Source organism: Ciconia boyciana, chromosome 17 (assembly GCF_034638445.1).
Source record: "Ciconia boyciana chromosome 17, ASM3463844v1, whole genome shotgun sequence".
Classification (NCBI taxonomy): Eukaryota; Metazoa; Chordata; class Aves; order Ciconiiformes; family Ciconiidae; genus Ciconia; species Ciconia boyciana.
In genome coordinates, this window is record NC_132950.1 from 11,720,905 (window position 1) to 11,748,050 (window position 27,146).

The 27,146-nt window shown below is 47.4% G+C and overlaps 1 protein-coding gene across 1 annotated transcript; it reads right to left on the reverse strand.

Annotated features, from left to right (window-relative positions):
• Positions 1–634: 634 nt before the first annotated feature.
• AKAP1 (A-kinase anchoring protein 1) lies at positions 635–27,067 on the reverse strand. Its single transcript, XM_072881931.1, has 11 exons — positions 26,928–27,067; positions 12,767–15,656; positions 10,589–10,722; positions 9,059–9,185; positions 8,358–8,488; positions 6,380–6,557; positions 5,526–5,676; positions 4,813–4,880; positions 3,279–3,352; positions 2,416–2,481; positions 635–2,274 (listed from the first exon to the last, which is right to left on the reverse strand). Exons 2-11 carry the CDS (start codon positions 15,630–15,632, stop codon positions 2,215–2,217), a joined length of 3,855 nt encoding a protein of 1,284 aa, XP_072738032.1. The 5' UTR covers positions 15,633–15,656; positions 26,928–27,067; the 3' UTR covers positions 635–2,214.
• Positions 27,068–27,146: the final 79 nt, after the last annotated feature.

The window sequence follows — 27,146 nt, forward strand, 5'->3', positions numbered from 1 at the left end:
AACCCTGAACAACTGCGTGTGCATGCGTACGCACCTACAGAGCACAAAGGCAGTACCTTGAGTTTAACGCACCTTGTTCTGTGCGGCCCTAGCTCAGCCAGTCCAGCCCCTGCCTTCGCTTCTTTTCCATGCCGAGAGTGTGAGCACATCCTACTGCACGAACAGACTTGCCCAGTCGCAAGGTGCTCCAATAGCAGGGGGTATGGACAAACTCTTCACTAGGACACCAATTCACATCATTGCACTGCTTGGCTTGAACAACAAAGCTGCCAGCATTTTAAAGAGGAGATTTTATAGCCTGCACAATAGAAACAGACTCCCCAGTTTCACTTTTCAACACACAAGTGTGACAAAAGGGACATCCTGAGTCCAGAGTGTAAATTAATTCCACAAATATATAACAGTTTCAACAGCCTTGAGTACCAGTGCTCAGACGAAGGCTTTCTAATAAGTAATTCATCATAAAAATAAACCCAGTTTTCATCTGGAAGTAAAAGGAACCCCAGGAGATTTGAAGCTTGACCTTTCTGCATCTGTTGAAAAGCCATCAGGTTCTTATCTCACCTGCTTATCCCATTGAGCACCGTTCCCAGCCCTACATCACAAGAGGTCAGGAAATGAAGGCTCTTAGTCATCACAGATTGATTAAGATGGCTTAAAATTCGAGCTTTAATTGAAATGGAAAGAAACAATCCAAGAGGATATATGTTTTATAGATTTAACTGAGTTACCAAATTTAGTTTTCATTGGATGTTATTGCAAACATGAACATTAAGTCATAAGCACCGAATAGGAGAACTCAAAAAAAAAAGGATATAACTATACCATATCAGAAGAGATTGGACCAAATGCTTTTGTAGGCAACTATCCAAATGTGTGATGCACTGACATGTTAGCTCATAGGATGTAAGGACATCCTTGAATCCACCTGAAAAAACTTCTGAGGACTAACTACATCAACATTTTCCTGGCAAGTATCTTCTCTGCCAGCAATAAACCCCAGCTCAATACATATCTAAAATGATATACATTAGAGGGCATGTGTTTAAGAGTATTAAGTCAGCTTAAATTACTTGAGAAAAATTTTAAATATGTAATAGAAATCTAAAAAGGAGCAAAAAAAAATTGAGAGCACACCACTGCAATATTAATGCCAAGTTGTTACTTTTTTTCTTTTAAACAGATCTGTACAGCAACATAGCAAAGAATGCAGTGATCACAATTCAAACCAGACAGCAATCTAAGGGAATACTAATCCTGTATACAGCAGAGCTGAAACACTCCCAACATTCAGATGCTCCAAATATGTCAGCTACCCTAATGCACTCCAAACCAGTTCTACCTACATAGGACATTTTGGTGTGAAAAAGTTTCTGTAAAGTTCCCTTTGTTTCCAGTGTTTTTCTTGTACAAAATATTACAATTTTTTAATATATATTTACAGACTTGCACAGCTAGAAAAATACAAACTACAATTGGGCTTGGCAATCAGTTCTTTTTTTAAATACATAACATTTCAGAGCAAAAATTGTAGTGGTAACATATCCTGCACTTCAAGCGTCTGCACAGAGCAGCTTTCTTCCTTAAGCATATCAAGCCTAAAAAGCATGACTGCAGTGAGACATGTGCCACAGTAAGTGCAACGAATGCAATTCATTTACCTCCTGGCGTAAGGAAGACACAAGATGAATGTTGTTTGTGCAGGTTAGTGGCACAATATAGAAAAATCCATAACTGAACATTAAATTCCTTAATAACATTCATTAATTTCATAGGCAGAGCCTGTTAAAAAAGGACAACCAATGTAACTTTTAGGAAAAGCAGACACTGAGTTCATGGGGCATTATACATCTTGGACAAAAATGCAGCCACAGTTAATGTTTCAGAGGCATTTGCTAGCTTCAAGCAAGCCCCAGGGTTTTACCGTTTTTTCCATTCAACTTTTGAGTAGAGGCCAGGGAGGATTTTTTGCTTTAAAGCTACAGTATTTGTCATTATGGCTTTTAACACCCCGCCCTTCACTGAGATGAGGTATGTGTTTCTAGTGAAATGGTAACAGTTGAGCAAAACGAGTTTCAATGGACCACAAAACTCCGCACTCAGGTGTAAACAAGTCCCTTGAGAGGTTGCCAAACCAAATTGTAACAGTGCAAAACAAGATTTCTTCTTTTGTTTTTCTCTGCGGTAAGAGCTGTTGAGGCATCTAGGACATTGCTAGTAGTCGAGCCACTGAGCAAATCCTCTTTCCACCAGAGTTCTGTTCACTGACACCACCTAAAGGGAGGTGAAAAAAAAAGTAGAAAGGTGAACAAACCACTAGCAAGAAACATCAGCAAGTTCCTGATCAATACTAAAAAGTCTGCATAATCATCAACTCTAACAGTGCTGAAAAAATAGGTATGTCAACATACACACCTCATCTCCCATCAAGTTCCACAGCTGTATCAGTGGCAGACCTGTTGCACCGTCATAATTTGTGACCTGGAAACAGAGAAACATTAGCGAGCGGCAGTTCTGGTCTGAGCCATGGAGGATGCAAGGCTAGCATCATTCACTGCACATCAGATACTCCATACTTGGACTTACGTGTAGGCTAGAGGAAATGTAGCTACCGCCACCAGGCAGCTGGGACACCCTGCCGGCAAGTTTGCTCTAGTCACTCAAATCCATGCCCTTGCTAGAATTAGCGATGCATTTGAGCACTGCGTTAAACCGAAGGAAGCTGAGACTGAGCATCACAAATGCTATCAGCTTCCCACTCGTCCCAATTAACTTAGGTGGATAGTGACAGCCACTATCGGGAGCACTTCAAGAGAGGTAAGGGCCTCTTCACTGAGATCAGGCACTGCATGCAGAAGCCTTTGGGACAATGCCAGAAGCCTTACTGGGCCAGACAGAGGCCAGACCCCAGACAGCAGTGTTGTCAAGACAGCTGAGACTGGCAAAGCAGTGCAGACCCAGGTGACTACTTGATCCGCTGGACAAGAGGCCGCTTTGTGCTCGCTCTGTCAGCCCATTCAGGTGCCCTTTCTCCCTGCCCGCATCGGTAACGAGAGGGAACGCTCATCCCTTCCCAGCCACGCAGTCCTGAGCGGTGCTGATGCTACACGAGGAAGTTCTCGGCACCAAGATTTCTCAACAAGAACCCTGCCCAGCAGCCAGGCTTACAGGCTCTGCCTTTGTTTTTGATTTTAACACACACAGTACGCTGGGGGGCAGAGAGGATAACAGCAGCAGTCAAATCAGCAACACGACTTTTCCAGACAGCTCTCATGTACCTGCGCCACGAGGACTGCGCCTCTGGTCATCTCACTAACAGCAGCATCAGCTTCGGATGAAAAGTGATCCTCATCTTTGGAAAGAAAAGAGCAGGAGAAAACAAATGAGATATTCACAGGCTTTGAAGGCCAGAAGGGACTATTAAGCTAATCTTGTTTGACCTCCTACATAAGTTAGGCCAGAGAATCCTCACCTACTGTTGCTGTAGGCATTTGCTGAAACCAGTCTATTAAGCTGGAGATCACACAAGTATTATGCCTGCTGTGTTGCTGAAGGGAAGGATGAAGTGCTTTCTAAAGCCACTAGCTAAGTTAATGTGAACATAAGTGGCTGATGAATTAGGAGGCTTTAAAAGACAGGAAAGTATACTTCTGCAGTACCTTTGAGCTGCCATTAGTATTTTGATTCTTAATAAACTAAGCTCAGGGGCCTCAGGACTTTCCTGGCCCTGCAGAGCATGCAATACTGTACACGGGAACTTAAAAGCATTTGTACCGCAGGCTGGCTGGCACCCGAACGGGGCCAAATGCACTCTGCAAGCGCTGGCAGCTCAAATCTCTCAGCCTGCACAGCTTACGTGGGTACTGTTGCTAACTCCGCACCCGTAACGCAGCAGGAAACCCTTGTGTCCCAGGCAATACAGTTACAATCTACACTGCAGACTGGACATAAGTGTTTTCATTTTGGAGGAAAGTTGCTTATTTCCTACCAAATTGCTGCAAAGTAGAGTTTCTCCTTTGTGCTCCCCACCCGGAGACCATCTCCAGCAGCAAGTGAACTCCTTACATGAAGGGGTTCGACTGAAGGAGGTCGACTACCTCAGGGAACATGCAAAACACTGACTTCTGCTAGCAGCTTAAACCTTGCCATCCATCTACAGTCTTGGCAGGGCCTGTACCTCTGGAGTCCTGCCAGCCACAAACCCCAGTGGTGAAACTTGGCCTGACCCCGAGCTCCTACAGCCACCCCTTCTGCACCCAGCAGGGCAGCTTTTTAGACACCAATACAACATGCATCTCTACCACCACTAGAAAAGGAAAAAAAAGCAAACTAGAAAGCATTTCTAGGTAGTGACTGACATTCTTCCAGTGCTTGGAGGGTAGTCTTTTGAACACAGAACTATACGCATCAGTCATTTTAGTAGGAATGCGTCAGATATTTGTCTAGCAGATTAAAAACTAAGTTTGCATTTACAGCTACTCTATGACAGAAGAAGGCAGAGTAGTTACAACTACTTCACCTATACCCTGCCAGCCCTGCCAACTTGCTGTTTAGGAAAGTAATTCATTCTCTCCTCCGTGCGGAAAAAAGCCTAGACATTTATCATCTTTCCCCTGGAGTCTGACAGGTTATGCTAGGCTAGCACACTCAGAAGAATAAAATACAATTTCTCCCACCCTTGCTCTAGCCACGTCAGAGGCTGTGCTTGCAATAGGAAGGAGAAAGTTTAGACAGAATCATCGCTTGTACACAGTTGGCATCCATTTAAACCTGCAGAAGAGCACCAACGGTACATCTCGAGAGCTCCATTACCTGGAAGTGGCACCACGTTGTCTAGTAAAACTTCTGCTCCTTGGAAAGGTAGTGATAAAAAATCAGACCTTAAAGAAAAGAGAATCAATCAGAATAAGAACATGGCTTTGAGTTACTCTTGTATTCTTTAAGGTGACATTGATTAATCAATTGCTCTAACAGGAATTCAGTTTAAAACTGATGACAGTCAAAAAAAAAAATCAGACTATTCTCCCAGCAATCTAAGCAGCAGCAATAAATTGTCTGATTAACGTGCCAAGTTGGACTGGGCTCCAAGCAAAACCCACCTCCATAATGGAGGCTGTACGGCTTCTCTCCCATCTCTGGGGCACAATCAAGTATTTAATGGCCTTGTGTAAGAAAACCCTCATCTGATAGAGCTCTCCCAGCCAATGGGGCTGGGACATAGCGAATCTGAATCTTATTCCTAGCTCTTCAATTAACTGCACTTTGGGGCCTCCTGAAGGCATCCTTTTGCTCAGCTTCCATGCTGAAGTGGCAGAAGTTGCAATTTCCTCTCCCCTCCCCTTCAAAAAAGCCCTGCAAGAGCTTGCTGTGCTCCCAAGGAATCCGTACCCACTGCTGAGACAAACCTTTCTACTATTTCCCGCTTCAGCTACGGAAAAACCTATAAGCAATTCAAACGATATGGATGCCTCTGATGACGATTCAAGCCAGATATGGCCTCAGGCCATGGAAGAGGAGCTAGAGACCTGATTTGTCTGAGTGTATCGATCTTCACTTTGTCGTATCCTCCATAGTCCACGTATCTGAGCTCCACTTCACTGGTCTCTTCGAAGTAGCTGATAACTTGAGCCCGTAACCATGCCCCATCCAGGCCTGGAGCCGCGCATATAATACCAACTGCAAAACATAAAAGAGTACAGAGAAGAAAGGCTCAGTATAAGTGGATTTCCAGAAATCAGCACTTCAGACAGTAGAGCTGCACAGTTATCTGTCTGAGAATCAACAGCATTTCCTATGCTGCTTCCATCTTCTTTCAACACCACCTATACCCCCATCAGACAAGGCCTGCAGCTGGGACACAGGAGAGGTGGGTTTTACTCTCAAGTCTCTGTCTGCCGCTACCATGCTGTTCTACCCAGGTATCCAGCTGCCTCCCAGCCTTTGGTCACTAACAGCGAGGTCTGTCTCCAAAAAGGAAAGCCATGTAATGCTAATAACCCCTTCCACGTGATGCACCCTCCACTTTACACCGTGTGCAGACAGTGATGCTATGAAGATCTGGGATTAGTTCCACACTTTGTCAGCAAAAATACACCAGATGCCAAGTTTATTAGAAAAACTGAGACAGACTTTATCTCGTTCTGAATTTCAACATGCAACTAAGTGGCTGGGGAGATACTCCAGGGATGAGTGGGGTAAGGAAGAGTAGAGCAACATCTGTACTCTGGCAGCAGCTTAAAAAAAGATGAAGTGACAAGTGAACTATCACATTCTCATCCACTGGGAAGCTTCCCAAGCCTAACTTGGGGGCATCAGGCTTTTGCACGACCCTAGAAGAAGTTTCTCAACTGAACAATTTGTGAGCCACCAAGTTACTTGCCTTCCACTGGAGTTGGCAGGGTTGGAATTTCAGGTTGAGAATAGCAGGCATACATCTGCTGGTCCAGGCTACGCAGGACATGGAACGTGGGGTGCGTATGCTGCTGTAGAAACATGTGCCCTGCATCGACTTGGTTTGCCACGACCACCTCTACGGTGACTCCATCTGGGAGGAACAGCTGTCGCGTGGAGGAAATAAATTCTCATTAGTGTTCATTGCAACACAAGCTTCGTTCACAGCAACTCCATGTTCCACCAGCCACTCCTGAGGCTTACAGCCACGGGTGGAAAAGCCCTGGCACTCTGGTATTTCACTTCCAAAGGCTGCTTTGGATCAGGAGCAGAAAGCTACTCACTGTTACTCCATGCTGTTCTAAAGGAAATCAGACTCGGGGTGGGGCCATCTTCTACACAAAAAGACTATCGGCACAGAGCAGCTGGAAGACTTTTTTACCCAAGAGATCAGTGAGCAGAGTCAGAAATGATGCAGGGCAAGTCATGCTGCACTATCAACACAGTGCACCTTGCAAGGATTCCCTGCCCACGGGGTTTTTAAACATCAAGGTAATCTTCAGAGGGATTGTCCAAGATTTGTCACAGAGGTTTCATTTTCAAAGTAATTTGCCCTGGCTGCTAGAGAGCCATTGTGTTGGGCAGCTTCTGAGCATTACTGTGCTCGGAATACATCTAAAATGCCTTTAATTTCCCAGCATAAATTCACTTCTCCAGAACAAAGCCTGTCTTCACATATATGGAGACAGTTATGTGCACAGTTACTTCATAGATTCAAGATGCCCAACGTAAGCAAAGAAATGTTTTAAAGTATCCATATAGCAGAAGCAGCCTGAAAACTCCTCTGGGAAACACTGACGTGAAAACCTCCTTTAAGTGTAATTAAATACCATAAGGAAGCGAACCATTTTGAGAAGACCAGCTTCAGGATTTAGGGACAATACCAGTAATGGCAACAGAGCAGTGCGGCATTTTGACCTCACAGCAATTGGCCCTTAAGCAGAGGGGGCAGACAATCGACTCTGCTCCAGACTGAGGTGTTATTTCCTTAGGCAAACATCTAGTCTGTAGGTAAAAGCCTACCCGGCCAGATGTGCAACTCCGAGATTAACCAGATACGAGCCAGCAGTGTGCCCAGGTGGCCAAAGAAGGCCAACAGCATCCTGGCTTGTATCAGCAATAGGGTGGCCAGCAGGACTAGGGCAGTGATCGTGCCCCTGTACTCAGCACTGGTGAGGCCGCACCTCAAATGCTGTGTGCAGTGTTGGGCCCCTCACTCCAAGAGAGACATTGAGGGGCTGGAGCGTGTCCAGAGAAGGGCAACGGAGCTGGGGAAGGGTCTGGAGCACAAGGCTGATGGGGAGCGGCTGAGGGACCTGGGGGTGTTCAGCCTGGAGAAAAGGAGGCTGAGGGGAGACCTCATCGCTCTCTACAACTGCCTGAAGGGAGGTTGTAGAGAGGTGGGGTCGGTCTCTTCTCCCAGGTAGCAAGCCATAGGATGAGAGGAAATGGCCTCAAGTTGCGCCAGGGGAGGTTTAGACTGGGTATTAAGAAAAATTCCTTCACCGAAAGGGTTATCAAGCATTGGAACAGGCTGCCCAGGGAAGTGGTGGAGTCACCATCCCTAGAGGTATTTAAAAGCCGTGGAGATGTGGTGCTTCGGGACATGGTTTAGTGGTGGACTTGGCTGTGTTAGGGTAACGGTTGGACTCCATGTTAAAAGTCTTTTCCCACCTAAATGATTCTACATTTCTCAGCTCAGGCAGAATGGAAACAGTAGTGGAAGAAAAGGTAGATAAATCTGATCTGTAACAGTTACACAAGCTGGATAACAGATAGCCACACAAAACCAAACTGTTTTTGAGGGCATCTGTGATCCAGCCACATGGATATAGCATACTACAACAGCAGCGACCACCAACAGCCTTCCAGCCTGACATCAGCACAGCCAGCAAGCTGGGACTTACCCAGGCAGTCATAAGGAGGGAATGAAGCGTCAGTGGTGTTGGTGGAGGTAGAGCGTAGATGTTGGTGAGACACAGCTCTTTGAACTTCTTGCCAATCAGGCTCAGTACTTTTTCTACTTGATGCGAGGAGCCTGGAAGACAAAAATCCCACAGAAAGTCTGTAGCACAGATATGCTGAGGACAGCCCCACCACATGAAGCAGTATAGCTACCAGAAGCCTTCTGCACTACATCAACAACTTAAGTTTTAATAGGTTGGCCATGTCACTTGGTATGAGACCAACATGAGCAACTCAGACTGCCAGGCCTCAGTTTCAACAGCTTTAGCCTCCAGTACGAACCCAATTCACTGGCAGTTATCTTTCAGCCACAATTTCAGCCACAAAACCTTCACAGTCAAGACTGCATTTGCCGATACGCATACCATAGTTCCTCCTTCAAGCCTGACGTGATCCTGCAAAAGGTGTTGGTCAAACTACAGCAGCCAAAGATGTTAAAATGCATTCTCACCTCTAGAATAGAGGGTTCACATGCCAAGGCACAGGCCACTTGGCATACACCCCTACTGTAATAGCACTGAACAGAAAGTTTTTGTAAAGCACTGGACTCATGAAGCCACTAAATCTGTTTAAATCCCTTGCCCATCTAATTAAGGCCCCCAAGCTACATATTAGACCATGAATAAAGAGACATTCCACCTACCTTCGATGTGACAGACTTGGGAGTCACGGAAATAAGGTAGTGTTGAGACATAAATTTTGGCACCAGACGCTTGCCTCAAGAAGGTCATGTATCTTCCTTGCTTTCCGATCAAGCGGCCAACTAATTCCTTTATGAAAGACAAGAAAGAAAGAGTCAGGAAGAGAAACACAGATCAAACACCATTGTTCTCCGTGGCTTATTTCACTCACATTCTCAGTTCCTGTAGCATAGCGCCAGGCAGGATAAATATAAGGCAATGCTGGACCAGTGCAGAGTTCAGCTGCGCTGTGATAAGTCAAGGTAGGTACAGATCAGTAAGCACAGCTCACCTGGATAGATCCATCTTCATATCTTGTAGAATGACACAACCACACATGGGACAAAACCAGGCCTGGTAAAGGCTACTCTGTCTTCCTAATCTCCCACCACTTTTTTTTTTTAAAGCATGCTACATGCATTTTTCATTCAGATATGAAATACCAAGTTTTAGCAATTTTTAAACAAGTTAATTAGATTAGAAAGGGAGTAGACAAATTCATAGGAGAGTAAGCCAGGCTATCATGCCCATTAGACTACAGAGTCCCTGGACAGCCGTGCAGGGTGATGAAGATATGTCTGTGCAAGCCCTGTCACTTCTACTCTTCCACTGGCATCTGCCACCACATACTGTCAGAGACCAGATACCAAAGCGGAAGTGTTGGGCCCAAGTCAGTATGGATAATCCTCTACAATATAAAGTTAACTACTTTAAGAAAAGTGACAGCCTGTCTTCACTAACCACTGAAACGTATTTTTCTGCTGTAGAACTGCTTCCTTAGCCTGTGTTTTACTGATCCATTAAAATGCGTGTTACATGTCTTCACTGGGCTCACAGCATCCAAGCACTCAAGGCAGCATGCTTATCCTGCCGGGAGCTGCTGTCTCACGCTACTGGCTGTCAGTATTTGGGTCTGCTGAGCAGCAGAACTCCAAGAGCAATGCTGTGCAGGACAGCCAGAGGTGATTTTGCACATACGAAGCAGGGAAGAAGGTATGAACATAGTCCTAAAAAACACAGTCTCCCTCTCAACCCAAAAGAAAGCTCACTATAAAGACAGAGACACAGCAGCTCCACAGAATAGCTCAGATGAGCATTCAGCTTGAGGAAGGGTTTGGACAGGCAGTTGAAAGGTAACCCTCCTACACAGTGGAAAGAAAGAAATTCATCACCTGCTACTAATAACTGTGTACCCTCAAAGTCTTCTGAATGCTTTCAAAGCATCAGACTAACAGACTGGGGTGGAAGATAATGAGGAATAATGGGTCCAACAACCAGCATTACCCTGGGCGTAGCCCTGACATGCCTCCTGCTTACAGTTGTCTACTGACTCTTCACTCCTGTTGAGTCCTAATGGGAGCTAAATGCTTAAATCCTCGTTGATTTGTTGTTGATCTCCCTGGGATGGCACTGAGCCAGTACCAGACTGGAAGAACCAGAAGAAGGCTATGTAGGGCAGGGCAGGATGTGTGAGCAGACCAGCAACTGGTTACCTTTGGGACCTCTATTTCCCAGATAATGAAGTCGGACTTGCTGGATTCTCTTCCTAGCTTAGAGTTCTGGCGAGTCACTGTCTTCCTCATGGCACAGCCACTGTCCACAAAATCCATGCTATTTATATCCGAACCTACAAGACATGCACACGTGTCAGCATTCAGACAACCCACACAATCCAGCTACCAGGCACAAGGCCATGAAAATATATAATTTCATAGAGAGGTTACGTTGAGCTCTTCCTATGCATTCAGTTGGGATGTTCCTGCATCAGGTTCTCCAGTATTTCAGAAAGGGTAAAGTCCCGTCACACATAGCCTACTGAAAGTTTCCTTTTATTCCTGGAGAAAAACCTGCACATCTCTGGGAATGCAACAGAAGGAGGCCCGAGTTCAGCAGGACTCCTTCAAACATGGTGCCACCTTACACAGCAAGAGAGACAAGACGCTGTAAGTCAAAGTTACCAGCTGAGTGAGAGCTATGCTAACGTCAACACTGAGCTGCTGCTGAAGCGATGTATTTTGCATTTTCCCCATGGCTTAAACAGGGCTCTTCACAGGGAGTTCAGCATGCGGGGAGGGACATGCAACCTGTTCATCTGCTCTTTGCACTGACATTACGTTCCTGCCCCAACGGGCGTTGCACAGTGACCTGAGTGCCACGTGTGCCCACTTCTAGCTGTGGTAGGGGATTGCCTCTTGCCCAAATTTGTCATATGCTTGAAGAAATAAGGTGCCAGAGCTGAGCTATGTTTTGTTCCCAAACCACGAGCCAATACCAGGAACAATTCTACTTGGGAAGGGGACAAACTCAAACAGCTTCCTCCCAGTCAGATCCCAGATACAGTCAGTGTAACACAAGGCTGATCCTTCCTCCAGATTAACAAGCAGAAGCATGAAGATCCTCACTTGCTTGCAAGTATTCAGACCATCCAGTGCAAGACCAAAGAGAAAAATAAACCCAACAGCTGCTTCACATTTGCCATATCTTAACTAGTAGGACAGCACAGATGCCTAGAAAGTCAAAGGCAAACAGTGCAGCAGTTTGCCATAGACTTCCTAGACAAGGATGAGGATTTAAGTCTCACAGCCTGAGTGTGAAGGTCAAGTGTAGGACCTCTTACCCAACATAGCCACATTATCAACTTTACCTGCTATACCCCCTCTCCCTACCCTTGAGCTGTCTCAGTGCAGAGCTTTCAGCCCTTGTCATCACCAGGCTCCACAACACACTCTCGTACCTTCTTGTCACACCAGCATTCACATCAAGGCAAAACCATCTTCTTCCTATGGTTACTCTCACTAGTGAAAACATTTTGTGGGTTTAATCCTTAATTGTTGGCAAACTCAATCCCCATGTCTTGCAACAAGCAGCGTTCCAACTACTTTGTAGCAATTACAAAAGACATACTGTCATTAAGGACTGATGGCACCACAGGGTCCTATAAAGGATTTTAACATCCATCCCCCAGGTCACACAGGTTAACATTTGCTCAGACAGCTTTGTATTCTGCCAGGCACACACCATCTAGGATCTAGAAGGCAAAAGCAACACAGAGACAGATGGAGGAACTCCTTGAACATTGCTCCCCATTGGGATTTCTTGGCGTGCACCTACCCTTCCAAGCAAAAAGGCTTCAGGGTAATTGGTCTGCAACCAACTGATTTTATCACAATTCATCACAGCACATCCCTGGTTCATCCAGCAGCACCTCAGAAACCTGCCTTACAGCTTCCTTTCAGCAGCAGCCCATGAACACAGATAAGAACCCAGTGCTTACTAGAGGCTGCCCCAACGGGAGCAGAAACCATTTGCATTAGCAGGTCTCAAACCAGCAAGGTGTTCAGCAGCCTGGCCTACAGCCAGACGTGGTCCGTTTCACTGGGCTACTCAAGCACGTGCTTAGCTTTAGACAATAGGCTTTGTGCTGAAAGGGGACCAGCCTGTTCACCCCTTTGCGGTACAGCCTGAAGATCACCCAGCTAACACTGGATCCTACAGAGATGGGAATTCTGAGAGCAAATGCATACCCCCCTGCACAAGAGGGCTAAATATTCATCTACTGGGGAAGTTAAACATGAAGGGGATTTATCTGAACATGTTCTGAAGCAGAAGGGTTACAGCACATAAAACACTGGTTCACCACGTTTTTGTAGGAGGATTTTCAAATCCGTTACCTCCTAAGTGATCTCCATCCATCCCTGCTGCCCTGCTACACCCATGACACAAGTCTGGGCCATCCTCTTTCAGTATCCCGTTACTGTATGGCACTTTGCTGTCTTCAGGTAGCTTCAGAATAGGAGGTTTCTCACTCAGTACTGAGCTCTGCTCAGCAGACATGTCTTGGGTTGCAGATATGCTCAGTGAGTCCAAACACTGGCTAGATGCGACAGACAGCATTGTGCTCTGCAATGAGTCCTCCGCACTCGTCTCGCCTTCAGATGCGTATGTGCTGCACCCAGAGCCCTCCATAACCAAAGGCGACTTGTCCAGTGACCCTGCATGGTTTTCCACAGGAGTCCGATCAACTCCTTGGGACTCACTGTGGGCACGGTTCTTCACCCGACAGTCTTTTTTGTCTCCCTGAACAGGGCTGGATAAACGGCCATGTCTTAAACAGCTGGAACCTGTCACACTCTGATCCTGTTCCTCTGTCTGCGGGGATGTCAGTACCGCAGCATCGCTCTTCGCAGCAGCGTTCACGTTGGCTACCGTAGCTTCCTCCGCCAGCATCTGATCAGAGGGAACAATACTTGTCGTCTCCAGAGGTCTCTCAACACAGCTGGCAGCAGCCTGGCAGATCCGAGTGGACACACTCGCAGGACCAGACAGCACCTCCTCACTGTGGGCACGGTTCTTCACCCGACGGTCTTTTTTGTCTCTCTGAACAGGGCTGGATAAACAGCCTGGTGTTAAAGAGCTGGAACCTGTCACACTCTGATCCTGTTCCTCTGTCTGCGGGGACGTCAGTACCGCAGCATCGCTATTTGCAGCAGTGTTATCAGCTACTGTAGCTTCCTTTGCCAGCATCTGATCAGAGGAAACAATACTTGTCGTCTCCAGAGGTCTCTCAATACAGCTGGCAGCAGCCTGGCAGATCCGAGCGGACACATCACTCGCAGGACCAGACAGCACCTCCTCACTGCGTGCACGGTTCTTCACCCGACGGTCTTTTTTGTTTCTCTGAACAGGGCTGGATAAACGGCCTTGTGTTAAAGAGCTGGAACCTGTCACGCTCTGATCTTTTTCCTCTGTCTGCGGGGATGTCAGTACCGCAGCATCGCTCTTCGCAGCAGTGTTATCAGCTACCGTAGCTTCCTCCGCCAGCATCTGATCAGAGGGAACAATACTTGTCGTCTCCAGAGGTGTCTCAACTCTGCTAGCAGCAGCCTGGCAGATCCGAGCGGACACATCACTCGCAGGACCAGACAGCACCTCCTCACTGTGGGCACGGTTCTTCACCCGACGGTCTTTTTTGTTTCTCTGAACAGGGCTGGATAAACAGCCTGGTGTTAAAGAGCTGGAACCTGTCACACTCTGATCCTGTTCCTCTGTCTGCGGGGATGTCAGTACCGCAGCATCACCCTTCGCAGCAGCGTTCACGTTGGCTACCATAGCTTCCTCCGCCAGCATCTGATCAGAGGGAACAATACTTGTCGTCTTCAGAGGTCTCTCAACACAGCTGGCAGCAGCCTGGCAGATCCGAGTGGACACATCACTCGCAGGACCAGACAGCACCTCCTCACTGCGCACACGGTTCTTCACCCGACGGTCTTTTTTGTCTCTCTGAACAGGGCTGGATAAACAGCCTGGTGTTAAACAGCTGGAACCTGTCACACTCTGATCCTGTTCCTCTGTCTGCAGGGATGTCAGTACCGCAGCATCGCTCTTCACAGCAATGTTCTCATCAGCTACTGTAGCTTCCTCTGCCAGCATCTGATCAGAGGGAACAATACTTGCTGTCTCCAGAGGTGTCTCAACTCTGCTGGCAGCAGCCTGGCAGACCCGAGTGGACACATCACTTGCAGAACCAGAGCGCACTTCCTCAGTTGCTGCCAAAATGACCTTGGAAATGATCTGTATTGCTACTTGCTCAATTTTCTCAACTTCTTCCTTGTCCAAACTCACTCGTCCAATCTTCTCTCTTTCCAATTTATCTCCTTTGGGCTGTGTGTCCTCCTCCTGACACACAGGTACAGTACTGGCAACTGACTTGGACATCTCTTCTTCCCTGGACTGCTCCAAACAGGCAGACTCCAAACTATCCGGTAACATGCTCACTGCAGAATCCTTGTGACTTGATACAGCTTCAACTTCATTATTGAGAAAGGTTTGTGGGGTATTGGCTTCCTTCTCCAATCTCAAGCAAAGGGCTGTCACAGAGCCAGTATCCGATAGCACAATTTCTGGCATCTGGCTTTCCTTAGGGGGCTCAAATGAAGAATCATGCGACTGCTCTGCATTGCTGATCTCCATGATTCCCAAAGACTTTTGCATCAGCATCGCTGATGCTGACAGCCACTGATCTTGGTTTGCACTAGAGCTTGAATCCTGCATAAGGCTCACTGCAGCACTGCTGTGACGCTCTGCGCTCTCCGAGATCAGAGGGAGAGAAACGCAAGCAGGGACACTGCTTTCATCTTGAGATCCTATTGTTTCTAGTTTTTCACTGTCGTCCTCAAGGGTGCTGGGCTGAATTGTCGTTACTGACAGGTCTGGAAGGTCCTGTGAGACATCTAGCCTCTCATGAGTTTGACACAGAAGAGAGGGCGTCGTCGACCCTGCTGACAGCAGCGAGGTTGAGGTTTCATTCTCTGGGCATTCCTCTTCCGAGGAGAGAGGCAGTCTTCGAGGAACACATGCTTCTGTTTTGGGTGATGAGTCATTGTCTGGCACTTCTTCCTGCTGCTCTTCGGTGGCTATTGCTTGTTTGTCGTGATAGCTTGCATGCTTTTTTCTATGGGAATAGATCCACCAGCAGCCAAGAAGTGCCAGCAGTCCAGGTATGGCATATGGGATGACATAGCGGAAGCGTAAAGCCATTTTACAGAGCCTCAGCAATTATATCTAGAAGGAGAAACAGAAACCATGTTAAAATAGTCACAGGGAAGGAAGGCTAAAGTTTCATAAATGCCTTGAGGTATTTCTATTAGCATGAACAGGCTTGTTTTCCAGCCGCTCTTTAAATTCACATCTCTGCTCTACCGGCAGACCACAGAACAAGATCCATACCCAAGACTAGGGACATCTGGACATTTCTCACCATTATATTCATCCATTTCACCTTACCTCACCTTTACACTTAAAACAATTTCACCTTCTTTCGCCTGTCTCACCTTTGCAGGTCAGTACTTACACACAAGGACAGCGCTGCAAGTTTCTCCAGCATCAGGCTGGGTTCACACCACAGCTGTACCACGAGCATGCCAAGACACAGACTGACACACTGCAGGACGACTCGGTTCTCTGCTTGAAAGGCGGCATCACATTCCCGAGAGTTTCATAGGTTGACAACACACGCTTCTCTCAAACATAACTCACTGAAGGTGAAGGGCTTTGCAAGGGTTCTCATGCGCAGCTTTGCAAGAGGCCGGGGCGCAGGCACATGACTGAAGTCTGCAGTTAAGGAGGAGCTAAACAGCAACACACAGCTACTCCATTTACTTTTATGCACACAGCAATTCCTAAACCACGAGCAACTACAGCCTGATGAAGCAAGCATCTCGCAATAAACAGAAGTCCCTCTAAAAGATTTTGCAGTAGTGAGGATGAGAAATATGCTATAACACCCTTATAACAGCGGTATTTGTCTAGCAAAAGCAGCCTGGATAGAGACACTACTACTTTGGAATCCAGCTCCAAAGTTTGCTCTACATCTAAATTTACTACATTGACAGCTGCTGCTCCTCTGACTTTCGAGAGCTGAAAGCTGCCGCTCTTACGCTAGGAAGCGTGAGAGCCCTTCCCTGCCTGGACCCCACGAGGCTCGGTCCCAGTCACGCTCCTCCACGTCCCAGCCCCGCCTGGGTTACACGAGGCAGGGCCGACATGCCTCTCCTTTGCCTTAAGGCAAGCCTACAGCTGGAACACAAAGCTAAACAGTTACCCACGTCCCCAAAACAGCCTCGCTGCCAAGCGCTTACAGTTTATATTTTCACCGAGCAGGAATTAAAGCAAAACTCCGCGTGTCTGACAATGCTTACACAGGACAGACTTTCCGCCAAACAGGCCTCAAGACTTTTGCCAATGAGCAACAAAAATAAAGATTGTTTTCAGGAGATAGCAAAGTCCTAGAAATGGGAACCACCCACTGGAAAAGAGTATTATCTAGTTCCTCTTTAGAAGCATAATATTTCTTAGACAAGAGAAGACATTCAAGTCAGTACATCAACTATGCTTAGTCTGTCTCAACCGGAAAAAAAAAAATTGTTATCAGAGTAAGCATTCTGACCATGGCTTCCAAACACAACTCTCCTTCGGGGCCCCGATTTTCCGAAGGAGCTGATTACATTCTAGCTGGGGGACAAAAACATGCCTCCCTCAGGCTCAAACCGAGCATCCAAGCCTCAGATAATTTAATATTTGCTCCAGAGCTCTCACCTCCTCCAGCCACACCCTCCCATCCCACAGGAGCACACACACAGCTTTATCCAAGCTAGCCTGGACGCCAGCCTTGCTTCCATACTTGCTGCAGAGCCCTAACGACTGGGGCAAGTAAATAAATGAATGGCAAAAACAGGGACTAGAAAATTTCTTGCTGAATCCCAAATGAAAGGTCAGCTGCAGACATGATTTAAGAAATCCAGTAACATCTCCAGTATATCACGACTGAGGTATTTACGTTGTTCTACACAGAAAACTTGAGTCTGTGTTCACTGGACATTCGCATCTGATCTCTTCTAAATCAAAGTTACTTCCAGCTGGCTTTATACAGCAGGTAGCAAGGCTCACTGCTGGGGGTGGACTTTTGGTTAACAGCAACACCCGAGATTTGGAATCAAAACACCAACAAACCTATGGAATAATTTGGACATTTGGTTTTTGGAACTTGGTAAGTGGAAAGGGTGAAGCCTGTAGATTCCCAAGACAAAAGGTTCACATTTATGCTCTACAGCACAACGGCACATTGTGAGCCACCGCGACTGCTCATCTGCTGTCCGCTTAAGTTGTTGTAATTAATGCAGAACCACCCTACAAGCTGTCTCACAGGCGTACCACAAACTCAAATTAAAGTAGCTCACAAGTCCATTCCCAGCAAGCTTTCCTGATTAAACAGACAGCCCTATTATTACCCGATTCCCTATTAAGTTGCACCAACTGTACAAACAATAGTCCCACACAATTCTGCAGCGCAGGAGGACAGCAGCAGGATGCCCCAGAGGGACAGCCCTGTCCCAAAGCCTGGCAGACAAAACAGTTCTAAGAGTCACTTTAAACATTAATATCATTTAAAATAAAGATCTTCACTCTTCTATGATATTTAGATCAGTGGGGACCGGTGGATTAGCTGACTGCTCCTTGCAAAGCTCATTTAACTTCATGTTTTTAGTTTGACTGGTTTTAGCAAGAGCTGCATTATACTACACACATTATAGTGCAGCATATGTGCTATACTGCAAGTGCTGATCGTGTTAAATGGGAATTCCACATCCTTCCATCAACTACAATGGGATAAAAGGCAGTGGCTCTGCACGAGATGCCAGCAGACATCCTAGAGCACTGGGTTGGCTAGGGGACAGCTAACACCAACAAACAGCTCCTCACACAAACGTGACAGGAAGGCTTTGGTGGCCTGATTTTGACATGCTGGTCACAACATTGCTTTTTATGCCATGCCTAGAAGATGGCTGATTTTTAACCTGCTCAACTGAACGGTTGTAAGATGCAGCACATACTTCTCTTTCATTCCCTCCACAGGACTGCTCCTAAAGCCCCCATGCATTTCCCACCACGTTTAAGAGCAGCAAAACCCTCTCTCCACTGCCAATTTGACAGCCAGCTCAGGACTGCAGGGGCAATGGGATCGTTTAAACACATGGGGGGAAGAAAGCCTGGGATTTTCCTGCCAGCAGCAGAACAGAAAATGGCAACTTGTCAAATCACATGGCCCTAAACACTGCCAGGCTGGAGGGAGCCTGGCCCGACAGCCCTTGCGCTCCCCGGGCAGGAGGAGCCAGCTGGGGAAGCACAGCAGCTCCAGAGGCTTTGGACCGGAGACGATCAGCTTGCAAAAACCAGAACCAGTGTGAAACGCTGGATGCCCCAGTGCCGTTTCCCAACGTGCAGGGCCCCACGCAGTCCCGCACCAAAAATAGAGCTGAGCTAGTGCAGAGCTCATGCACTGTACGGGCTCGCCCCGCACCACCAGCCACTTCCACTTCCTTCTGGCATGTCGGGAATCCGGTCTAAATGTCACACCTTATATCAAGGCATGGCCGGAGAGCCGCGGCTAGGACATGAGACTTTTCCAACTTGCTAAATAATCCCCACGGGAGGTCAGGATGGGATTAAGACACCAAGGGGAGAGTAGGGGTCAGTCAGCTCTCCAAATCTGTATCCTGACTTGATTTATGGAAAACTCCTGGTAAAGATCAGGGAGATGAGGACAAGAATGAACGCACACACTTGCCTACCTTAAAAAAACAAACCCAAGGACAGTCAACTTACTCTACTTGTTTGCATTAGGGTCCCAGAGCAGTTTTAAGCCACCTTGTTTCTCTAGCCAGGACAAACAATGCTTCAGCATACACATCCTTATAAGGTCAGAAATGTTTGCAGCACGAGGTTCACTGAGAAGCCAGATAATTCATTCTCAAGGTCCAAGAGGAGAGTTCAGCAAGCACTCACTCCAGATTTTCAGGGCTTTCTACGCACAAGGAGGTCTGCTCTGGGGGCAAGCTGCTTCAAGCCTCTACAAGAAGAGAGACAAGGACAACTCCCAAGTGCCTGAGCCCCCATGCTCTGCAGGGATGTACCCTACGGTGCTGCCGGTCCCTGCCTCCTCCGCTCCCCTCCTGCCCCAGCACTTGAGAGGTTACACTTCCAGACCCTGAAAGCAGTGGAAATCAAGGCTGGAATTAAAGACCGTCCTGAAGGATCACAGAGCAAACAAGCAGGCAGCTAAATTGGAAATGTAGCTTCAACAGCAAGACCAGGATGCCTCCCTACGAACCCTATAGTTAGTGATACAGCACTCGGGAAAATGGGTGAAAGAACTGGACAAGGCTGGCACAGTTAAAACTAAATGGGACCACGTGGGCTCCTAAAATTTTTCCACGCTAAAAATAACTAGAAGCACATGCTATGCCTTATAGGAGACATAAGAACAGGAGTTGACAAAAACCTAAAAGAACTAGTTAAGATTCTTTAAAAGCATTAAGATTAAAATAAGAGAAACTACTGCACAGAAACATAGAAAGATGTACTTGACTACCACTGCTGTAAGGCTGGTTTTCATTGAAAGGTGCATTGACCATTGGTGAACATGGTATTGCAATATCTAAACTGCAGCTTCTTTGTTTTTCAAAGAAGATGATGGAAGCAGGCAGCCCACAACGGAGGGACCACCTGCTTCTTCCAGGTCCTGCCGAAGGCAGTTCTGGAGTACGGTTCAAACCGGAGAGCAACGAGGTTTTCTACCCGCACAGGTTCGCATCAGAGAGGCTGACCTTACAGGGCGGATCTGTGAGGTCACAGCGGCCTGCCGTGTCACCGGGCTGCAAGCCCACGCATCACACGCTCCTGGTCACCGGCGTGTCAGTTGGCCACAAGATTTTGCAGCCTTTCGCACGCTCTTCTCCCAGGCCAGCCTGGTGTACCACCATCACAACCACCACCCGGGGGCGAGAGCTCAGAAGACATGACTCGGTAGCTACAAACATCCAAAGACAGGTAGGAGCCAGGGAAGCAAGATCTCACACTGGATGGCACTTCTTTTTAAAAGAAGCGACCAGGAAAGTTTCTCTATACTTAAATAAAATTAGTGTTCTGCAGCAATTTCTGCTTCAAACACCGACACTGAAAGACAAGAACGGCGAGAGATACCCCTTCAGCAATACCACCTTTTCACAGCCCAGTTAACATGGGCTACAGAGCTCATGAATAAGTCTCCTCTGTGAATGAAAACTACTAATGAAGCCACTCCACAACCTTAAAATATTTAAGAACCAACAGTCGTATTTGCAGAGGGATAAATTATGACATAATTAAAAGGCTGAAAAAGCTGGTTGTTGTAGAGCTAAAGTAGAGCTCTGGAACAAGAAACACCACCAACACCAGGCTGTCTTTTATCTCTAAGATAAAAACTGCTTGCAGTGTAATCAGCTCCACTGATGTTCCTACAATAGTTCACTCCCCTCCTTTGCAGCTGAAGCTGCTACACGGATGGCCCAGGCTTTTTTAATATTTCACTTTTCAGTCACTGCCTCTGTGTATTTTCTCCCACTCACGAGCCAAATAGTGGCCCAGCGCAGCTCCGCAGCTCCAGCGGTATCACTTCTAGGCCAAAGCAGGACTCGGAACAGTTTCTGTTTACGCACTGGAAAGCGGAGGTTTACAATAAAAGTATCAGCCTAGCCAAACTGTAGGGAGTTCTTACAGATTTTTTGGAAATCACCAAGAGGCTCATATATATACAACCACCAACCCTTGCCACCTGCACCGCCGGATGGCTTAATGCAAGGCCCTGAGCTGATCACTCCTGCTATGCAATAAGCCACAGGTTACACTTTGTAATTAACATTAACCCTATCAGATTATCAAGCTCCTTACTGCACTTTGTATCTTATTACTTTCCTGCTCCAATTGTTTCATTATTTATAGCTTCCTCAACCGAGCTAGCATCTCCCTGTGAATCCTCTGTTACAGAGGAACACAAGATCAATTTTCACCACTTTGCCAGAAAGGCATCTCAGATACAGAAGAAAACTTCAGGCACCACTTCACCAGTACTACCTTTATCTTTCTCGGTTATTGCTCAAAATCTGGTGGAGGCTTTTTTTGCCAGTTCTGGAGTCCACTCCAAAAACAGAGCCAGACCTAATGTTCTGCTTCTTCAAGCTAGCCAAAAGAGTTTAGCACATAAGCCAGAGGCCACATGACCTTCCTATTATCACCCGGCTTTAAAGTGCAGAGAAAGTCCTCCGATTCAGACTAACCCGCTCTGTGCAGAGGTATCCCTGACCAGGGAACGAACATCACTTCTTAAGCCAAGAGGCTAATGCATCTGTTGTTGGGATTCTCCCTGACCAGTTTCTTTCCTCCTTGACACACCTACCAGTCCAGATTCAACCCTTTTAAAAAGCATTTTTCATAGAAGACTAAAGAGAGTCAGTCCCCCATGGTACAGGCAAACAGCTTTTATTACCTTAATAATCTATCAACACATTCCAAACATTTCCCCCAAATGCAGGTTTTATCATCTTTCATTCCTTCTGCATTTTCATCCAGGTTGGAGAATAGAACAAATTATTTTCCAGAATTTCAGAAAAAATACATCCAATACTTAGCATTTTGTGTTTGCTTCTACACCAATGAAGCTAATGCAGCCCTTGCTATGGGCAACATAGTGTAGTGTCCACTACAGGTGCAGCTTATAAATTAAAATTTAAAAGCAACCAGCTAAGTCAATTGCCTGGCATCCGTATCAATTTCCACACAACAGGCACACACAACACTCAGGAGCAGAGACTAAACTAACCAAAGGCTTCCAATATACTCTGCACACAAGACAAAAAACAGACACGAATTTTCAAGGAGACAGAATGGTGAGGTTTACACCACAACACACTGATACCGCTTAAGAGACAGCACTGAGACCAAACAGGTATCTGGGGAACAGCATCGAGACCTGCTCACCAGAGGCTTACTGCGCACAGCAACCAGACCTTGATAAACAGCTTCTCAAAACAAAAGCTGGACGAGACCGAAACAGAAAGGCAAAAAGCAATGTTGTTCAGTTGGAAGCCTCATGCCCGGGGCTTGGCTTGCCGAGAGCGAGTCGCAGAAGCACACAGAGAGGAAGGATATCAAACATTTGTGAAAAAGGCACTCTATATTCATCTATGCCAGGAAGGAACAGCAAAGGCTTCACTAAGAGTCATTTAGACTGAACAAGCAGGAAGATAACTTGTGTGCATTAACAAGCTTGCTACAAGAAGTTATGCAACATACTTGAGACCTAATCAGAGAGACATGCTTCACTTTGAGCCGTATTACAGCCGCACCTACAAGCCCTCGCCCAAACTACGCTGGGGGCTGTTCTCCTACACAGAAAGGCTTCCCCAAAGATTGCAGGCTGGCTCCTTTCCTCAGCTTTCGTAGTCCTTTTTTTAAAAAGCAAAGCCAAGACAGAAATTGATACAGATGCCAGGCATTTGACTTAGCTGGTTGCTTTTAAATTTTAATTTATAAGCTGCACCTGTAGTGGACACTACACTATGTTGCCCATAGCAAGGGCTGCATTAGCTTCATTGGTGTAGAAGCAAACACAAAATGCTAAGTATTGGATGTATTTTTTCTGAAATTCTGGAAAATAATTAAGTGACCTTCCTACAGTCATATCAAGTTGGAGGAAACACAAGGAATAGAAAATAGGTATTCCAACTTGAGAGATGAGAGCCCATTCTCTTTACCAAGCAGGACTATATTCCATTCAACTTGAAATATTTTAGGGAAGTGATGTGCAAATTTCTTTCCTGCACCCCTGAAAACAAAAAAAAAATCTTCCTAACCCTGCATTTCAAGAAGAAATGGAATACAAGTCCAAGCTCAAGACAAAAGAAGCTCCTCTTTAAGGAAGGGGAAACTGCAGGGTCACAGGCCTAAAATTTATGGGGATACCTGCTCCAATCTTTGTTCCAGAGACTTCAGGTTTCCAGTTCACAGAGTTATCCCTAAGCAAAGCTAACGCCCCCGATACAAGAGGCACATGCAGATCATGAGCTTTTGCCAGGAACCGCTGCTATTTATACACAGGGAGTCAAAATCAGCCATAGCACATGGTAAGTTTCTCGTCCTCATTGCCAGGTGGCAGCAGAGGTCAAAGGCAATCAGGACTCTTCAGGTCTACAAGCAGTGATTTGTTTGCTGAAGAGTGATTTTAAATGATCTTTTATGAAATATTCAACTCTGCTAATAGTAATGTACAGGGTCCATAAATTCAGAGGCAGCTTCCAGCCAGGGTACCAAACACAGAAGCGGCAAAGTTAAACAGAACCATGTAGTGGACAATAAAAAACCCACAGTAAACCAGCTGAAGAGAGATCATTTGCAAAAGCAGTGAGAGACATGCAAACATACCACCTTCAGCAATCCCCATGGAAGCAAACTCAACAGCCTTAATCTCCAGGAAATATTAAGCACCCGCTGAATAAAATAGCTTCTTCCAAGTATCTGAAAGTGGCTGCCTGAAGTTAATCAGCACTTCATGAAGTTTAACCAGCCATTTGCATTAAGAGTTCCACAGAAGCGCGGTAGTTAGAAATCAGGATTTTAAAAGGGCTAGTCATTAGATCTGAAACATTAGACAATTAAAAGTAATTAATGTTTTAATTAATGTTTTTTATTACTTCTAGATGTTGCTAAGGGCACCTGGGATACCAGCCCTGATCTTGTTACAGTCTCCCCGGACACTAGAAATACCTTAAATAATTTTTTCACATCAGTTAAGTGCACATGAAAAATGAGAGCCATAGATAAGTGGGGTATGTTGCTTTTAAAGCGTTATGCTCTTCAGATAACTCTACAACTGCAAAAGTATACTTGCTCTCAAATACCCCTGAAGTCAGCCTGCAATGTTTTCAAAATGCACACAAGACTCTCAAAGTAGCAAATCAGCTGCTTCTGGCTCTGAACAGCTCTGGCTGCAATCCTCAAACAAACTCCTGTCACAGTTAACTCCCAAGAGAATCGGCAGGAACCGGCAACCTACGTACCGTGGTGGATCTGAGCTGCAGGTATCTTCATCTCACACCCTGGGTGGCGAGGGGAATTCCTGTTGTCTAATTTCAGGCATTGTGGCATGTCTAGGTTAAAGCCAAGGCCTTCTAGGCAGCTGACAGTTTTCAGTATTGGTATCTCAAAGCATCTCCAGAGATCTTTAAGAAGGAATCTGGTTCCTAGGACGGGTATCTAAACTCGGTGCGACTCGGGAGAGCGCACCCAAGTAAGAAGCAGCTACCAGAACACACAACGACTGGGTTCCTGCAGACCCTCCAAGCAGAACAGTATCCCTTCTCTCACATCTGAGAGCAACCAGCCCATAGCCCTGTTGTAGAAGATACTGTTACAATCATGGTGAGATTCACCTGCCTAAATCCCCCAGCACTGGTGTCCATTGAGAGCTTTTAAAAGTGCTTCAGGAGCTCAATGAAACACTGAAACAGAAGCTAGGGGACTCTCAGGTGAGTGGTACCAGCACAGCAGGTGATGCAATAAGAAGGTGGATTCTAGCAAGCTTCAAGCACAGCTCAAGTTCTACAGGCTTCTTGCTCCTTTTAACTTACTAAAAGGCTGTCACCTCCTTCAGTGCACCAGGCAGCACATGCGAGCAAACCAATTAATCAAGAACTAAACTGTGCCACCAGGACACATGCAGTAAAGCTGTGCTATCCTCTTCCAGAATCACAGGTACATTGAGATTACTAGACGACAGGTACAGCAGCTCAGCAGATGCCTGCACAGTATTTCACCCTTTACAGAGGAAGCTCATTAAAGAACGAAGAGGTTAAGTGACTTGAACTGGGTCACACAGTGACCCCCCACAGAGGAGCAAGCTCAGCTCAGTTGCTCTGACAGCTCTGGTCTGCTCCATGTGCTACCAAGAAAAAGCCATACCTCCCTCACGAGCAGCGTGCCGCGCTCCAGCACGCCACGTGCTCTTCCTTGGCTATACCGCGCACACCCGTAGGGCTGTAACTCAGCAGGTCAGTCACGGGTGCAAAGCAAACAGTAGAAAAAGTTACCATCTCCTGCTACTACGTCCCTCAGCAACAAGCCATCTCCTTTCACCTGAGACAAAGTCCACAGAGGCTCGGATAACACTCGGCAGGTGCTAGCACAACTGTGACCTGCAAGCACAGAGAGTCAGAACAACTTCCATTCCGCAGCCCCTAACTCTTCCCTAACAGACAGACTGTGGTCAAACACAGCTTTTGTTGCTGTTTTTTGCTACTATCACAGATAACTTTCATGAAAAGGATTCCCTTACTGAGATAGATGCCTGTTCATTTGCGTTCCCTGCTTCATGGTATAACTTACTGGACTGCGATAAAGGACTTAGCCAGACATAGATCAAGTTGCCCAATTCTGGAACACGAGTAACTTAGATCTTATTTGCTTCAAGGAGGAGGAAGAAGAAGAAAAAAAGAAAAGTAGTCAAAAAACAAGGATTCCTCCAGGAAAGCAAGGCTACTGAAACATGACTTCCTCAGTAGCAATATAATTTAATTCCTCTGCTCCTGGCTATATTCCATGCTGGCTTACAAACAAATAGAATTCACTGCAATATATGAAAAGTTTGCTAATAACAGTTTCTATCGGCTATTACCATAACACAAGCAAGCCTTGCCACGCCAGACATACAAGAGACAACACAAGGCATCCTTAATCTTCACTACCAAGTCTGCAACACTTATGTCACCCCTTGCTTTCGTTTCTAAGTAGCTGCAGCCGGGTTTGCAGCGGGAATGAGTCACGTTTAATACCAACTCACACGAGCCCTTCGGCCCGCGCAGCTGATTCTCTCACGAACGCACTAACCGACTTTGCTATTGTCGAGCGGGAAACGAGTAGCAAAGCACACGGCAAACACCGAGGGACTCGGAACTGCCACTCACTTCGCGGAGAGAGCCTTCCCGCCCCGCTGCCAGGCTCCGGCGGCGCCGCAGCCCTCGCCCGCAGCCGCGCTCAGCTCCCCGCCGGGCACCGGCACAGCCCGGCCCGCGGCCCCGAGCGGCGACGCCGGCGGAGCCTCCGCCGTGCCCGCGGGCAGCCCCCGCTCCGCTCCGCGCCCCGCCCCGCGCCGGCCGCCCCACGGCCCCGCCGAGCGCCGGGGGTGACCTCCGGGCCGGGGTCCGAGCGCGGCGGCGCCGACCTTGGGCGCAGCGGCGCGGCCGGGCCGTGCGGGACCACTCCCGCCGCGGCCACGGCCTAACGAGCGGCAGCCAGCGGGGAGGGCGGCGCGGCCAGCACCCCCCCGCCCCGCGGCCCCCCAGCCGGGAGCGGCGGCCCCGCCAGACCCGCGGCGCTGCGCTGAGGGGAGCTGGCCGGCTGACAGCCCGGGGCGGCGGGCCCCACCGCTCCCCCAGGGCTCGGGCGACGGCCCACGGCGGTACTTACGGACGGTCCGGCGTGGCGGCGCCGCCCTCCCGCGCCGGTGCCCGGAGCAGGTGCAGGTCCCGGTCCCGGTCCCGCCCGCCGCCCCCCGCGCCAAGCCCACGTGCAGCCCGGCCGGGCCGCCGGGCTGGGACATGCAGCGGCTCCCGCCGCCCCGCCCGCCCGCCACGCCCCTCTCGCGAGAGCGCCGCGTCCCGCGAGACCCCGCCTCCCCAGGGCTGC